A 14,338-nucleotide genomic window follows, 5' to 3' on the forward strand; every position below is an offset into this window, starting at 1 on the left:
TCGCAGCGCTCGCCGGCACGAGGGCAGCCAATGCGGGCGGGGGGCGGGCCGGCCGGCCGCGGAGGGTGCTGGGAAGGGGAGCCGAGCGGAGCCGAGCGGAGCCGAGCCGAGCCGAGCCGAGCCGGGCGGCGGAGTACAGTAGAGCGGTTCGCGATGCCGGAGCGCGACAGTGAGTGGGGCGGGGGGACATGGGGGTCTGGGACACCCCGAGGACACCCCGGGGGACGCGGCATCCAACGCCCGGGCGAGCGGTGCCACGGCTGTCGGGGCCGCTGGGGAGCGGCCCGGTGGCGGGGCCGGGTGTAGGCCCGCCCCGGTCTTGGGACAGCGGGCTGCGGTGGGGGAGTGCGGGGAGCGCCCCGGGGGGGTTACGGGAACCCCCTAGCCTCCTGGGGGGAACAGCCCTTCATGGGGAAGGTGACAGCCTTAGGAGTTGTCGCGGGGGGGGCTCCCGGGATGGGGCCCCGGGGCAGCCCAGGGGGTTCGGAGGTGCTCGGGGAGAAAGTGGGGACAAACCCGGGGGGGTCAGGCCTCAGTGTGGGGGCTGTGCCCTGGCGTGCGCTCTGGGGATGGACTGTGGGGCGTTTATGGGGGTGAGGGTAGTATGGCTGGTCCCAGGAGGGACACCCGGGGCAGAGGTGGCACAGGGTGTGGGGACACGCCTGGGGGAGGCACTGGGACACCTCCCGGGAGGACACAGGGACGCTCGGGTTGAGGGGGTGGCAGGGTCTGGTGGTGGGTGATGACACCAGTGTCCCTGTTGAGGCCACCCCAGGGTGCCAGTGGCCGAGGAGTGGGGTGGTGGGTGGCCAGAGGGGGGCTGGAGCCGTGCAGGCAGGCTCTGAGCACTCTCCTGCCTCCTCTCCCCCAGATGAACCGTTCTCCAACCCTCTGGCCCCTGATGGCCACGATGTGGACGACTCGCACTCCTTCCACCAGTGAGTACGGTACTGGGGCAGGACTGGGCCAGGATCATGGGATCCCAAGCTGACTCCCCCATCTAGAGAGTGGGATTGATGAGTTTGGTTGATGAGAAGCTCAACGTGAGCCGGCAATGTGCGCTGGCAGCCCCAAAAGCCAACTGTATCCTGGGCTGGATCCCCAGCAGCGTGGGCAGCAGGGCGAGGGGGGGGATTCTGTCCCTCTGCTCCGCTCGGGGGAGACCCCCCTGCAGTGCTGCCTCCAGCCCTGGGGCACCAACAGCAGAAGGACACAGAGGTGTTAGATTGGGGCCAGAGGAGGCCCCGGAGATGATCCCACGGCTGGAGCCCCTCTGCTGTGAGGACAGGCTGAGAGAGCTGGGGGGGTTCAGCCTGGAGGAGAGAAGGCTCCGGGGAGACCTTTGAGCCCCTTCCAGTCCCTAAAGGGGCTCCAGGAAAGCTGGGGAGGGACTTTAGACAAGGGCATGTAGTGATAGGACAAGGGGCAATGGCTTCAAACTGGAAGAGGTTAGATTTAAAGTAGATATCAGGAAGAAACTTTTCATTATGAGGGCGGTGAGGCCCTGGGCCAGGTTGCCCAGAGAAGCTGTGGCTGCCCCATCCCTGGAAACGTTCCAAGCCAGGTTGGACGGCGCTTGGAGCAGCCTGGTCTAGTTGAAGATACCCCTGCCCATGGCAGGGGGGTTGGAACCGAATGATCTTTAAGGTCCCTTCCAACCCAAACCACTCTGTGATTCGTTCTTTCTGTGACTGGTGCAGTGTAACCTTAGGGCTCTCCCTCACCGGGGACTCTGTGGCTTGACTCCATCACGCAGGACAAGCTGGCAAACCCTCTGCCTCCTTGGAAGCCGTCAGGCTGCTGAAGCTCATGGGGAGATGACACTTTCTGTTTCCCCTCTTCCTTGCAGGTCCAAGCTGACCAATGAAGACTTCAGAAAGCTTCTTATGACCCCACGGGCTGCGCCAACATCTGCGCCACCCTCCAAATCTCGCCACCATGAGTGAGTAGGACTCCGTTTCACAGGACTGTGGGACAAAGCCTCATTGCTCTCCCCCTGGGGCTCCGTTCCTGCCTGACTCTCTCCCCCTGCGCTCTGCAGTAGAGTATTTAAAGGGGCTTTCGCTAACGAGTGCGCAGGCAGGGTCTGAGGAGCAGGCCTCGGCCTTGCTTTGCGCTCGGGTCCGTGCAAGCTCTACACGTGTGTGTTAACTGGAGAAACAGGCGTGTCAGGACTGTTTTAAATAACAGCATGAGTCTTGTAAGGCTGTTAAGATGCTTCGTGCAGGAGGCAGATGTAGGTTTCGTCCTGTGGAAATCGGTGCTTTCCCTTCCTCTCCCTGCTCACGGAGTGGACTGAGGGAGAAACAGGACTATACTGTTCCCATCTTCAGGCGTCTCAGTGCCCTGCTGGGTCTGAAGGACTGTTCTGTCTCGCTGCCCGCGTTTTTGTGGCTCTGCAGACTGTGCATGTGGTTTCTCCCCCTTTTCCAGGATGCCCCGGGAGTACAACGAAGATGAAGATCCAGCAGCTCGCAGAAGGAAGAAGAAAAGGTAAACTGGGAAAGCAAATGCATCAGGGCTTGTCTTCGTACATCATGTCCGTCCCATGGAGGCAGCTTCTGAGCTCTTGAGCTACCAAAGAGGACCCTGGGTGGCCTGGCTTCTTTTGGGGCTTGGGTAGAGTAAGAGGAGCTCAGACTGAGTGACTGTCACTGCCTGTGGGAGCAGATGTGGGAGGGCGGCAGCGGGATGGGAGTGAAGCTTCCCCTCCAGCAGAGGCAGGGGAGGCTCTGCGGGTGTCTGGCGGAGCAGGGCAGCGGTGGGACATCTGCACTAGCGACTGTCTTTTGAGGGACATCTGGGCAGCGGGACTGCACTGCGAGGGAGGAGTGAGCTCCTCTTCGGAGAGCCTCGGTGCAGCAGTTTCATCTTGCCCAGTGTCCTCCAGGCATGGCATGTCCCATGGTGCTGTGGTATGGTTTTTGGGGAAGGGGTCAGGAGCAAGACGGGCACGTGTGGGGCCGTGGGGACTGTTACTTGATCAGCACATCAAACGTGTGAATGTGTTGCTCTAACACCGAGCTGTTTTTCCAACCCCAGCTATTACGCAAAGCTGCGCCAGCAGGAGATAGAGCGCGAGAGGGAGCTGGCTGAGAAGTACAGGGATCGAGCCAAGGAGAGGAGAGATGGTGTGAACAAGGACTACGAGGAAACAGAGCTGATCAGCACAACTGCCAACTACAGAGCTGTGGGGCCGACGGCAGAGGCGTACGTGAGCCTGCGGCGTGGCCGTGTCTTGCCCGTCTGCTCCAGAGGGGCTGTCTTGTAACTGGCTCCTTTTCTGTTGCGCAGGGATAAATCTGCTGCGGAGAAGAGGAGACAGTTGATCCAGGAGTCCAAGTTCTTGGGTGGTGACATGGAGCACACTCACTTGGTGAAGGGTCTGGACTTTGCGCTGTTGCAGAAGGTGAGCACGGATGTCACCATGCTGGTGTGCGTCTGTCCTGTCCGCTCCTGCAGGCAGAGAGGGTGGGCAGAGGGGTAGTAGTTGCTGCATGCAGGTGCGTCAGTCTTGTCAGTGTGGATTTCTCTTCCTGGGAGAGATTTCCAAAGGGTTGGGGGGCTGGTGGAAGTGGGCTCGCTGGTTCTGGTGGGCAACAGTGACATGGATTGGTCTGTAACGAATTTACTCTGTGGCCAGGTACGGGCTGAGATTGCCAGCAAGGAGAAGGAAGAGGAGGAAATGATGGAGAAGCCCCAGAAGGAAACTAAGTGAGTGGTTGAGGATTTTGCACTCCTGAGTGCAGCTGCCTCCCAGAGAGGAGGATGCAGAGGAGACATACGCTTGGTATAATGCTTCTGTTCCTTTTCTGTTCAGGAAAGATGAAGATCCTGAGAACAAAATTGAATTTAAGACCCGGCTGGGTAAGGCTGTGCGGATGTGGCTGTTCCCCACCTTGTGTTGTGCTGTGAATGTGGGAGAAATCCCAGAGGTTGAATGGAGGAATGAAAACCTTTAGTCTTTGGAGGGGGGAGAGTCTGAGGTGTAGGCGTCCTGAATTTGGGGGCTGGAGGAAGGTATGTCTCTTGGGAGGCGATTCTGATGTTTCTGATAAATTAAATACGCTGCATTGTGGGCTTGTCCGTTGTTCTCGTAAGAACAGCTCTCCCATGCGTTTCCTTCTGCTCCAGGTCGCAACATCTACCGCATTCTGTTCAAGAACAAGGCTTACGAGCGGAATGAGCTGTTCCTGCCAGGGAGGATGGCCTATGTGGTAGATCTGGATGATGAGTACGCCGACACCGATATCCCAACCACGCTGATCCGGAGCAAGGCTGACTGCCCCACCATGGAGGTACCCAGCAAGTCTCCAGGTTGCCTGACCGCATTGGTCCGAATTGGCCAGAGCCGGACTCTGACCAGGGAGTCATCCGCTTCCTCGGGGATTTCTCTTTTCAGGCACAGACCACGCTGACCACCAATGACATTGTCATCAGCAAACTGACTCAGATCCTCTCCTATCTCCGGCAAGGGACCCGCAACAAGAAGCTCAAGAAGAAAGACAAAGGTAGGAGCCGCAGGGAATCAAGTAGAAGGACTCGGTGCTGGAAGCATATCCCGAGAGAAGGAGATGTGCTTTGGCTTGCCGCATTCCCCTGTGCCGTGAGGGACTTACAGGACCGTGATTTCCTATCGTTTCCTATAGGAAGGCAGGCTGTTCTGCGGCGGGACCGCGGGGATCTGGCTGCTGAGAAATTATAGCTGTGAGGGTGGCTCCTGCTCTTCTGCTTAAGACCCAGTTCCTCGGGGAAATGTCCCTGTTGGGGAGGGACACAGTGGCTTCCTGAGGGGGCTAGATAGGATGTAACCACAGAGGAATTCAGGACACCCTGGAGGTCACCACTCTGGGGGCTTGGAAGCCAGATTGGGGACAGGGAAACAGGGCAGGTGGCAGAGTGGGTGATGCGCTTCTCACTGCCCTTCTGTCCTTGCAGGGAAGCTGGACGAGAAGAAGCCCCCTGAAGCTGATATGAAGTAAGTGCCTCCTTGCCCACAGACTGTGCGGTCACAGCTCTCTGTCTTAAGGAATGGGGTTTTTTTTTTTTGTCCCGCTGTGTTTGGAGAGGGCTGGGTTTGGTGCTTCCGGAGTGAGCTGCTGCTTTGGACCTGCGGTTTGAGGACAAGGCTGGAGGCAAGCTCTGTTGGTTTTTTTTTCATGTCAAGCTTGAGGCAGGCAAGGGCTCTCTGTTGTCCTGGTCTACCAGAAGCAGGTCTAGGCAGGAGAAGAGAGCAGAAATGCGGTGATGCCTCTGGCAGATGTAGAAGCCGGTTCTAGCGGGCATCCTCAGCTCTCAGCGTTGGTGCTGCATGCTCCTTTATTAGGTGCCAGTTCAAAGCGGGGTGGTTGTGGCCTCTTCTCTTGCACCGCCCGTAACTGCAGGCTCTTTTCCACTTCTAGCATCTTTGAAGACATTGGGGATTATGTGCCCTCCACTGCGAAGATACCACGGGAGAAGGAGCGGGAGCGGTACCGTGAGAGAGAGCGCGACAGGGACCGGGAGCGTGACAGGGACCGAGAACGTGACAGGGACCGGGAGCGTGAGAGGGACAGGGAGCGGGACCGGGAGCGGGAGGAGGAAAAGAAGAGGCATAGCTACTTTGAGAAGCCCAAGGCTGATGATGAGGTGAGCCTCTGCTCGTGAAGCCTGGACTGTCCCACCTGATCTCTGCCTTTGGGGAGTGCGGCGGTGGGGTTGGTGTGGTCACCCTCTTGACTTTGGGTGTCTCTGGTTGTGCTCCCACCACTGGGCGGGTGGCTGGGTGCTTGTCCTCTCCTTCAGCAAGTAAGGCAGGACTAGCACAAGCCAGTAGCTCTGACGGTTCAGCTCTGCGTTTGCCACAAACAGTTTTAAAGTGGAGCTGCAAGTCACGCAGCGCTCTCACTGCCCGCTTTCCACCATCCCGAGTGACGCGGTGTCCCTCTCTCTTTTTTTGCAGCCCACAGACATCGACAAAGGTGAGTTGAGTGACGTGGAGGGGAGGTTTGAGTGAGGCCGTATGTTTGAGTGAGGCCATGTGGGGTTGCAGAGCTGCTTGGCTCGCTGGCCTGCCTGAGCTCCCTGCTCTCCCGGAGACTGCTGTGATGGAGGGAGTTGCTTGCCGTGAGGGTTTCGGGGTGACGAGTCTCGTGCCTGCAGGCTGGTTCCTGCCGGCCCGGGTTGAGTGTGTGTGCAGATCCTTCCCTGGCAGCAGACCAGCTCGAACAACCTTTTGTTGGCTGTAAGCTGAGGCTGTAAGCTCAGGGTCTCCTAGGCTCAGCCTGCCCCCTGTCCGTGCTTGGACTGGTCTGCTGCTCCTCGGCGTTCTCCTGGCTCCTCTGCCTGTTACCCTGTCCCAATGAACTGCCCCCTGTCCCTCTGCCTGTTACCGCGGCCCGATGAACTGGTCGTGCAGACGGGGGCTCTGCCCAGCCCCACGTGTGTTACGGTGAGCTGTTCCTCCCCAAAACTCAGCCTGCTGCTCTCTCTGCCCCAGGGCCCGGCTCAGCCAAGGAACTCATCAAGTCCATCAACGAGAAGTTTGCTGGAGCCGCTGGCTGGGAAGGAGCAGAGTCATATCCTTTACTGTCTGTGCCAGCCTGGCCAGCTGCGGGGCTGGGCTTCCCTTGCAGGAAGGCCTGTGTGGCTGTCCTTCCTCATTTGGGAAGGCTCTTCCTCCTGTAGCGGAGAAATTCTGCCCAAACCTTTCCGCTCAAATGCCCAACGTAAGCTCTGCGGCCTCCGATTTGGTTGTGTTAGGGCAGGAGATGGCTCTCTGCCTGGCTCTAAGGGCTTGGCCGTTAGCTGTTAGGCTACGTGCTGGGGATTTTCCTTGACCGTTGTCACATTGAAGAAGCCAGAAGACAAGAAGCAGCTGGGGGACTTCTTCGGCATGTCAAACAGCTACGCCGAGTGCTACCCCGCTACGTAAGGAAGCGGCAAGGAGCGGCGGGTTGGGAGTAGGGTGTGCCAAGCGGCTGCTGCATCAGCCCCACTCCTTGTTGGGCGGAGCGGGCTTGGCTTTGGGGTTGCAACCTACTGTTAAACTGCTCCCCGAGTCCTTGGTTCTGGCAGGCGGGGCCTTTTCTTACCTGGTCTCTGCTAGAAGTGGCTACCTGGAGTCTGCCCCTCGCTGCCAGGGAGAGCCGAGGTGGCTGCGGGCCTGCCGGGTTCCCTGCTAATCATGGCGCTCATTGAGCTCCGACCGCTAAGCCGTCCCTCGGTAGAAGAGGAACAGCTTCCAGCCTGCAGAGTCATCTTTGGAGCATTTGCAATCTTGGACGGCCTCGTGGTACAGCTCAGCTGCGGGACCTGCAGTTGGAGGAACTTCTCTCTGGTCCAGGAACTGTGTTTGGTCTGAGGCTGTGAGAGGTGGCTCCCACCGGCTGAGAGATGGCTCCCACCGGCTCGCAGCTCCTGAGCATTGCAGCCCAGCTCCAAGGCCCTGATCCGTGTCCCAGGGACCCACTCTGAGCTCTTTCCTTGCTTTTCTGTTCCAGAATGGACGATATGGCCGTGGATAGTGATGAAGAGGTGGACTACAGCAAGATGGATCAGGTAGGCCACCACTAGCTTTTAGGACCAGTGAGCGAGGCGCCAGCGCAGGCCAAGAGGATGCCGCTGGGGAGAAGCGGGCTTGTGCAGAAGGGATGGGTGCCCTGACCTGCCGTGTGCCGGGGTCTGGGTGGGATCTGTCATCCCAGGGAGCAAACGCGGGACTCTCGAGGTGGTGGGGGAGGTGTGCTAGCCTGCTCTTCCATGGAACTCCAGTCCCTAAAGGGGGCTTACAGGAAGGATGGGGAGGGACTCTTAATCGGGGAGTGTAATGATAGGACGCGGGGGAACGGTTTCAAACTGAAAGAGGGGAGATTTAGATTGGATATCAGGAAGAAATTCTTTGCTGTGAGGGCGGTGAGGCACTGGCCCAGGTTGCCCAGAGAAGCTGTGGATGCTCCATCCCTGGAAACATTCCAAGCCAGGTTGGACGGGGCTTGGAGCAACCTGGGCTGGTGGGAGGTGTCCCTGCCCAGGGCAGGGGGGTGGCACTGGGTGGGCTTTAAGGTCCCTTCCAACCCAAACCGTTCTGTGGTTCTATGAATCTCCCATTTGGGGCTTCTCAGGGAGGGGATCTCAGAGCCAAGGCCAGGCTGGGTCCACAAGCCCATTGAACTGGGGCCAAGGGGAGACTGGGATGTTGCCTGGGCGCACGGGGCTGTGTGAGATGCCCCGGGCCAGCGCCGACCAAGGAGTTGCTCTGAGTCGTTCTTTGGCTGCAGGGTAACAAGAAGGGGCCTCTGGGCCGCTGGGACTTCGACACGCAGGAGGAGTACAGCGAATACATGAACAACAAAGAGGCTCTGCCCAAGTGAGTGCAGCCCTTGCGCAGGGCGTGAGCGAGGGTTCTGGGTGGGGGTGGCAGCGCCGGCCAAACCCAGGTCCTGGGAGAGCTTGAGAAGGGGGTTCCCCTCGTGAGGCCCTGAGGAGGAGCTGTGGATCCTGGCTGTGGTGGCTTGTCTTTGCTCTTAGTGTCACTCTTAAGGATTTCTGCCCAGCCGCTGCTTCCAGGGGCTCCAGCCATGGCTGGGGCAGATGCGTCCGTTCCCCCACGGGCCGTGGATCCCCCGCAAATGCTGAGCTCTGTCTCGCTCCTTCCCCAGGGCGGCTTTCCAGTACGGGATCAAGATGTCTGAGGGACGCAAAACCCGTCGCTTCAAGGAGACGAATGACAAGGCAGAGCTGGACCGGCAGTGGAAGAAGATCAGTGCGGTGAGTGCCCGGTACCGGGGCATCATCTGTTTACGGGAGAGCTTCCACCTCGTCCTGCCCTCCCTGTCCTGGGCACGGCTCTGTGGTCCGGGACACGTCCTGGCAGGCAGGGTGTGGGGTGTGCAGCAGGTCGGGCTCTTTCTAGAAGCTGAATTTGCTCCTTGTGAGAGCGTCGGCCAAATATTTGGGGCTTCAGGACTGCAGAGGCAGCTGGAGCTGCGTCCCCGGGAGCAGTCCTGAGCCGGGGGCTTTTTGCTCCAGGCTCTGCAGCAGATGAACGTGTCCAAAACCAGCAGCTCTGAGCCATCCAAAGGGGCTTGGAGGGGACGAGGTGTTTTTAGCTGCTCCCTGTTTTCTAACCGGCAGAGCTGGGGGTTGACCTGGCAGGGGGAGCTGGCCATGAGCACCCCAAGCGTACAGGATGGGCTAGGGGAAGGCGGGAACAGATGGTCTTTGATGGCCAAAAAGGAGCAAAAGGGGAACAGGCCAAGCTTCTCCAGCCTTTGGGCCACAGCCTCCGCTCGCTCTGGCCTGGCTCCAGCTCTCCCCGGGTGTATCTTGCACCTCACGGCCCTTCTGCTGCGGTTGTGGGCAGCAGCTGCCCTGAGGATAACGGGACTTTGTGCTTTCTCTGCAGATCATCGAGAAGAGGAAGAAGTTGGAGGCCGATGGGTTAGTAAAGACATCCCCAGGACGGTGCTGGGGCCTGGCTGGGGCCTGCCACCTCTCCCAGGGGCTGCAGCGGGCAGAGACCTCCCTGCTGCCTCTCAGCAGTGGGGCTGGCAGGAGAGAGGAGGACATTTGTCCCCCCTGGGGGTGCTCCTGCCCTGCTGAGCTCAGCAGGGCCTGCAAGTCACCTCCGGACCGTGGGTGGGTGCTGAGCAGACCCCGGGGCCGTGTTGGGGTTCCTCCTCGACCACCCCTTTCTGCCCCATCCGGCTGGGTGCTGCCGAGGAGCTGCAGGGCCTCCCTCGCTCTTCTGTGGGGTGAAACTGTGGGCCTGGGTGCTGAGCTGTGGGTGGGAGGGGGCCGGAGCCCTCTGCCCCCCATCCTCACCTCCTCCTGCCCCTCTGTCTCTTGCAGGGTTGAGGTGAAACGCCCCAAGTACTGATCCCTCCAGTATCTTCTCCTCCAGCTCCCGGAACCCCGTCCTGCTGGATGCTGCCTCCCTGGAGCTTACTGGTGTCCTCTCTGTGCGCCTCCCCCCTGCCCCCAGCCCTCGCCTTTCTGCTGTGGGTCCGGCAGCTGGTGTTGTCCCCCCACCTCAGGCCTCACGCCGTGGGGCTGCGCTGAGATTCCCCCCGTGTTTGCTGTACAGCCCGAGACCTGTAAATGTTGTAGTTTTAATAAAACTGCCTTAAATTTGCATCGGTGCCCATGGGGGCAGGGGGGGCAGCGCTCCTTCTCCCACCCACTGGCCCCCTTGTGGCTCTCATGGGGCCAGTCCTAGCCAAGGATGGCTACTGTGGGAGCCTTTTTGGGGTGGGGGGCAGCAGCCCCTGTCGAGCCCTGAATAAAATTAGCAAATAAACCTATTTGGGGGGAAATAATCCCAGTTGCACAACCTGTGCCTTGAGGCGAGAGGGGGGAATAAATTGGACCCTTTGTGTGGGGAACCTAGTGGCCCAGAGCGGCGCGATGGCCCTGTGTGTGGCACGGGAGTGGCCGTGGCCCCTGGCCAGCCGCGGGGTGGTTGTGATGGGGCCAGCACCAGGCAGAGCTTGTCACTGCGGTGCGGGGCCAGCAGGGAGCTGGAATAGCCCCCCTGGGCAAGCAGGGGGAGGTTGTGGGTGGCCCCTGGCTGGGCTGGGGCACTGGGCAGGACCTCGGGATCCCCAGCCCTTGAAGGGGCATGAAGTAACAGCTGGTCCCTGGCCACCCCGACTCCGCCGGAACGCAGGGAAGGAGCCCACGGTGCCCATCAGGGAGCCTGCGGGGGCTCTCGCTGCCGAGCGGCTGAAAAACAGCGAAATAAACCGCGGCGGGAGGGAAAAAAAGTTCCGGAGCATGGGAATTCCCGCCGAAACCGTCCCAGGGTGGCCCACGGGATTGGAACCCCTCGGGGGCGAGACACAATACGGACGTGAAACGCCGAAGTAAGCGCTGGGCTATAACCAGCCCGCGGGTGGCTACCGGAGGAGCGCTGTCGGAGCGGGGTATGCAAATGAGGCGCTGTATGTAAATGAGTGGGCGGGGATATGCAAACGAGCCCTCCCGCGCCTGCGCCCAGCGCGGAGCCGCCATGGCGGCGCCGGGGGAGGTGTGCGGGCGTGGGGGCAGTGCGGCCCCGGCCTCACCGGCCCCGCCGTCCCCCTCCCAGGGCTGCTCGGAGCCGCGGCTGCGGGACACCCCCGAGGACATCTGCTTCGAGGCGACGGCCAACGCCATCGCCCTGCACCCAGCCCGGCCCCTGCTGGCGGCGGGGGACGTGGACGGCGATGTCTACCTGTGAGTGAGGGGCCGCGGCGGGGGGGGGGGGGTGGCCGGGCACCGGCCGCGGGGCTGCCGCCGACCCCGGCTAGCCCCCGACCCGCTGCCGGCAGGTACTCGTACTCCTGCACGCAAGGGGAGAACCGGCAACTCTGGTCGTCGGGACATCACCTCAAGTCGTGCCGGGACGTGGCCTTCTCCCAGGACGGGCAGAGTGAGCGCGGGGCGAGGGGGGGGGCGCCGGGGGGCGCCGGGGCGGGGGCGCGCTGAGGCGGCTCCTCCAGAGCTCCTCACTGTGTCCAAGGATAAATCCATCCACGTCTTGACGGTGGAGGAGGGACGGCTGGAAACACGCTTCCCCAAGGCCCACGGGTAGGTCTGCGGGGGCGGCCTGGCCTGGGGGGGGGCCGTCCCTGCCGGGGTGACACAGCCCGGCTGGCCTTGTCCCCAGCGTGGGCCGTGACCGCGCCGGCGCGGGGCTGGGGTCTCCGCAGCTCGGCCCTCAACTGCGTGCTGCCCATCGACACCCACCTCTTCGCCACGGGCGACGACGACGGGGGGCTGAAGGTGTGGGACCTGCGCAAAGGGGACGCCGTCTTGGAGGCCCGGCAGCAGGAGGAGTACATCAGCGCCATGGCCGTGGACGGGAACGGGAAGATCCTGCTGACCGCCAGGTGCCGGGGGGCTCCGTGGGTCGGGCTGCCCCATGCTCGCACAGGGAGCTGCGGGAAGCGCCGTGTCCCCGTGCTCACCGCATGCCCCTTCCATCTCCCGCAGCGGCGACGGCACCCTGGGCGTCTTCAACGTGAAGAGGCGGCGCTTTGACCTGCTCTCGGAGCCGCAGAACGGGGACCTGACATCTGTTGTGCTGCTGAAGGTTGGCGCTGGGCCCTGCTGCGGAGCAGGATCCCGGATCCCTCTCCACGCTTCTTGTCCTGCCTCTGCCTTACTGTCCTCCATCTTGCCCAGAGAGGGAAGAAAGTGGCGTGTGGCTCCAGCGAAGGCACCATCTACCTCTTCAACTGGGACGGCTTCGGGGCCGCCAGCGACCGCTTCGCTCTGAGGGCCGAGTCCGTTGACTGCATGGTCCCCATCACAGACAGCATCGTATGCGTGGGGTCCCTGGACGGAGTCATCAGGTCGGGGGCAGGGGATGGGGTGGGGTAGAATGAGGTGGGACGGGATGAGGTAGGATGGGGTGGGATAGGATGGGACGGGACGGGATGGGATGGGATAGGATAAGGTGACATGAGGTGGGGTGGGATGGGATGAGATGGGACAGGGTGGCATGAGGTATAGGGTGGGATGGGATAAGGTGACATGAGGTGGGGTGGGATAGGACAGGATGGGATGGGATGGGGTGAGATGAGGTGGGGTGTGATGGGATGGGATGGGACAGGATGGGGTGAGATGAGGTGGGATGGGACAGGATGGGATGGGATAAGGTGAGGTGGGGTGGGACGGGGTGGGGTGGGATGGAATGATGTAGGGTGGGATGGGATGGGATAGGACAGGATGGGATGGGATAAGGTGAGGTGGGGTGGGACGGGATGGGGTGGGATGGAATGATGTAGGGTGGGATGGGATGGGATGGGATAGGACAGGATGGGATGGGATAAGGTGAGATGAGGTGGGGTGGGATGAGATGAGGTGGGGTGGGATGGGACAGGATGGGATGGGGAGGGTGCGGGACACGATCAGCCTTGGTTAGGAGCAAGGGGAGGGGGGGCACACCGGGTTTGTGGTGGTCCAGGGCTCTGCCTCCCTGACAGGGCCCCCCCGTGTCCCCCAGGGCGGTGAATGTCCTGCCCAACCGGGTGCTGGGCTGCGTCGGGCAGCACGTGGGGGAGCCCATCGAGCAACTGGCGGTGGCCCCGGGGGGGCAGCTCTTGGCCAGCTGCGCCCATGACCAGAAGGTGAAGTTCTGGGACATCTCGGCCCTGGGGGGGCTGGTGGTGGACGACTACCGCAAGAAGAAGAAGAAGGGGGTGCCGCTGCGGGCTCTCAGCGGCAAGGCAGCGGGCAGCGGGGCCGATTTCTTTGCCGACCTGCGGGACGAGGCCGAGCCGGAGGCAGCAGCGGGGAGCGACAGCGACGACAGTGACTGAGGGGCCGGGACCCCAGGATGGGGGGGAGGTCAGGGACAGTGTGGCTGAGGGTCATTGGTGGGGACGGGGTGTCTCTGAGATGGGGGGAGCTGGCGGGTGGGTCCTGGGGTGGGGGGGGGGCAGTCCTTGGTGGGGACGACTTGGGTAGGGGGAGCCTGGAGAGGGGGATGGGGGTTGAAGGACTGAGGGTCTCTGGTTGTGTGGGGTCCAGGGATGGGGGGATGTGGCCGAGGGTCCCTGGTGGGTGGGGAGGGGGTGGCACTGAGATGGGGGGGTCACTGGTTGCGGGGGGGAGGGGGGGCACAGACATAGGGGGAGGTGGCTGAGGGTCCCTGGTGAAGGGGTTTGGGGAGAGGGTGATGACTGAGGATCCCTGGTGGATGGGGAGGGACGGACTGAGATGGTGGGGGGGGACATGGCTGGGGGTCCCTGGTGGAGGGGCTTTGGTGAGGGTGATAATGGAGGATCCCCTGATGGATGGGAAGTGGGGGGGTCCCTGAGATGGGGGAGGGGGGCTCCCTGGTTGGGAGAGGAGCGGGGCAGAGATGTGGGGGACACGGCTGGGGGTCTCTGGTGGAAGGGCTTGGGGGGGCTGAGATGTGGGGGACACGGCTGGGGGGGTCCCTGGTGGGGATGCAGCCCTGGGACTAGGGCGGGGGGGGGGTTGCTAATGTATTTGGGAGTCCTGGGAACTGGGGCAGGAGAGGGAGGTGGCGTCGTGGGGTCCTGCGTGTTCCTGAGGGTCCGTCCCTTTCCCGAGGGCTGCCTGGCTGCAGGGTGCCTGCAATGCAGGTGTGTTAATTAAATTAAGACATTGACTCTATTAAAAATAAACCCAGTGCCTTTCAGTTCCTGCTGCCTTGTGCCCGTGGTTTGGCTTCTCCCCCTTGGCACCCCCTGGCGCGTGCCTCGTGGGGCTCTGGGGACAGCGGGGACGGAGGGGTGGCTCTGGGGACAGCACTCGGCGTAGTGGCAGGGGGATGTCACAGACCGGCAGGGGTTGGAAGGGCCCTCTGGAGATCACCCAGTCCAACCCCCTGCCAGAGCAGGGT

General features: G+C 61.8%; 2 protein-coding genes across 3 annotated transcripts; both read left to right on the forward strand.

The window, feature by feature from the left end:
• The first annotated feature begins 42 nt into the window (after nucleotides 1–42).
• On the forward strand, nucleotides 43–10,114 carry IK (IK cytokine). The gene is made up of 20 exons (XM_074603896.1): nucleotides 43–169; nucleotides 872–938; nucleotides 1,850–1,942; nucleotides 2,434–2,493; nucleotides 3,043–3,210; nucleotides 3,295–3,409; nucleotides 3,644–3,714; nucleotides 3,821–3,867; nucleotides 4,135–4,298; nucleotides 4,403–4,511; nucleotides 4,939–4,978; nucleotides 5,403–5,628; nucleotides 5,942–5,960; nucleotides 6,479–6,557; nucleotides 6,829–6,909; nucleotides 7,482–7,539; nucleotides 8,259–8,347; nucleotides 8,640–8,748; nucleotides 9,386–9,420; nucleotides 9,832–10,114. Exons 1-20 carry the CDS (start codon nucleotides 154–156, stop codon nucleotides 9,857–9,859), a joined length of 1,674 nt encoding a protein of 557 aa, XP_074459997.1. The 5' UTR covers nucleotides 43–153; the 3' UTR covers nucleotides 9,860–10,114.
• An 853-nt stretch (nucleotides 10,115–10,967) lies between these two features.
• WDR55 (WD repeat domain 55) lies at nucleotides 10,968–14,136 on the forward strand. Of its 2 annotated transcripts, none has more exons than XM_074603842.1 (7): nucleotides 10,968–11,196; nucleotides 11,292–11,392; nucleotides 11,463–11,550; nucleotides 11,673–11,852; nucleotides 11,956–12,055; nucleotides 12,148–12,317; nucleotides 12,971–14,136. In XM_074603842.1, exons 1-7 carry the CDS (start codon nucleotides 10,991–10,993, stop codon nucleotides 13,284–13,286), a joined length of 1,161 nt encoding a protein of 386 aa, XP_074459943.1. In that variant the 5' UTR covers nucleotides 10,968–10,990; the 3' UTR covers nucleotides 13,287–14,136. The 2 variants fall into 2 exon arrangements, with proteins under 2 accessions (XP_074459943.1, XP_074459944.1); XM_074603843.1 differs by having other exon boundaries at nucleotides 11,056–11,196; nucleotides 11,483–11,550; nucleotides 12,971–13,364.
• The last annotated feature ends 202 nt before the right edge of the window (nucleotides 14,137–14,338 follow it).

The sequence above is a fragment of the Larus michahellis genome, chromosome 11 (assembly GCF_964199755.1).
Source record: "Larus michahellis chromosome 11, bLarMic1.1, whole genome shotgun sequence".
NCBI classification, from domain to species: domain Eukaryota; kingdom Metazoa; phylum Chordata; class Aves; order Charadriiformes; family Laridae; genus Larus; species Larus michahellis.

Coding starts and splice junctions, on each gene's coding strand:
- IK (XM_074603896.1), top strand. Junction 4,979..5,402: donor CCCCCTGAAGCTGATATGAA/GTAAGTGCCTCC, acceptor TTCCACTTCTAG/CATCTTTGAAGACATTGGGG. Junction 6,558..6,828: donor GGCTGGGAAGGAGCAGAGTC/ATATCCTTTACT, acceptor GACCGTTGTCAC/ATTGAAGAAGCCAGAAGACA.
- WDR55 (XM_074603842.1), top strand. CDS start 10,991: ATGGCGGCGCCGGGGGAGGTGTGCGGGCGTGGGGGCAGTGCGGCCCCG. Junction 11,393..11,462: donor CTTCTCCCAGGACGGGCAGA/GTGAGCGCGGGG, acceptor CGGCTCCTCCAG/AGCTCCTCACTGTGTCCAAG. Junction 11,551..11,672: donor CGCTTCCCCAAGGCCCACGG/GTAGGTCTGCGG, acceptor GGGTCTCCGCAG/CTCGGCCCTCAACTGCGTGC.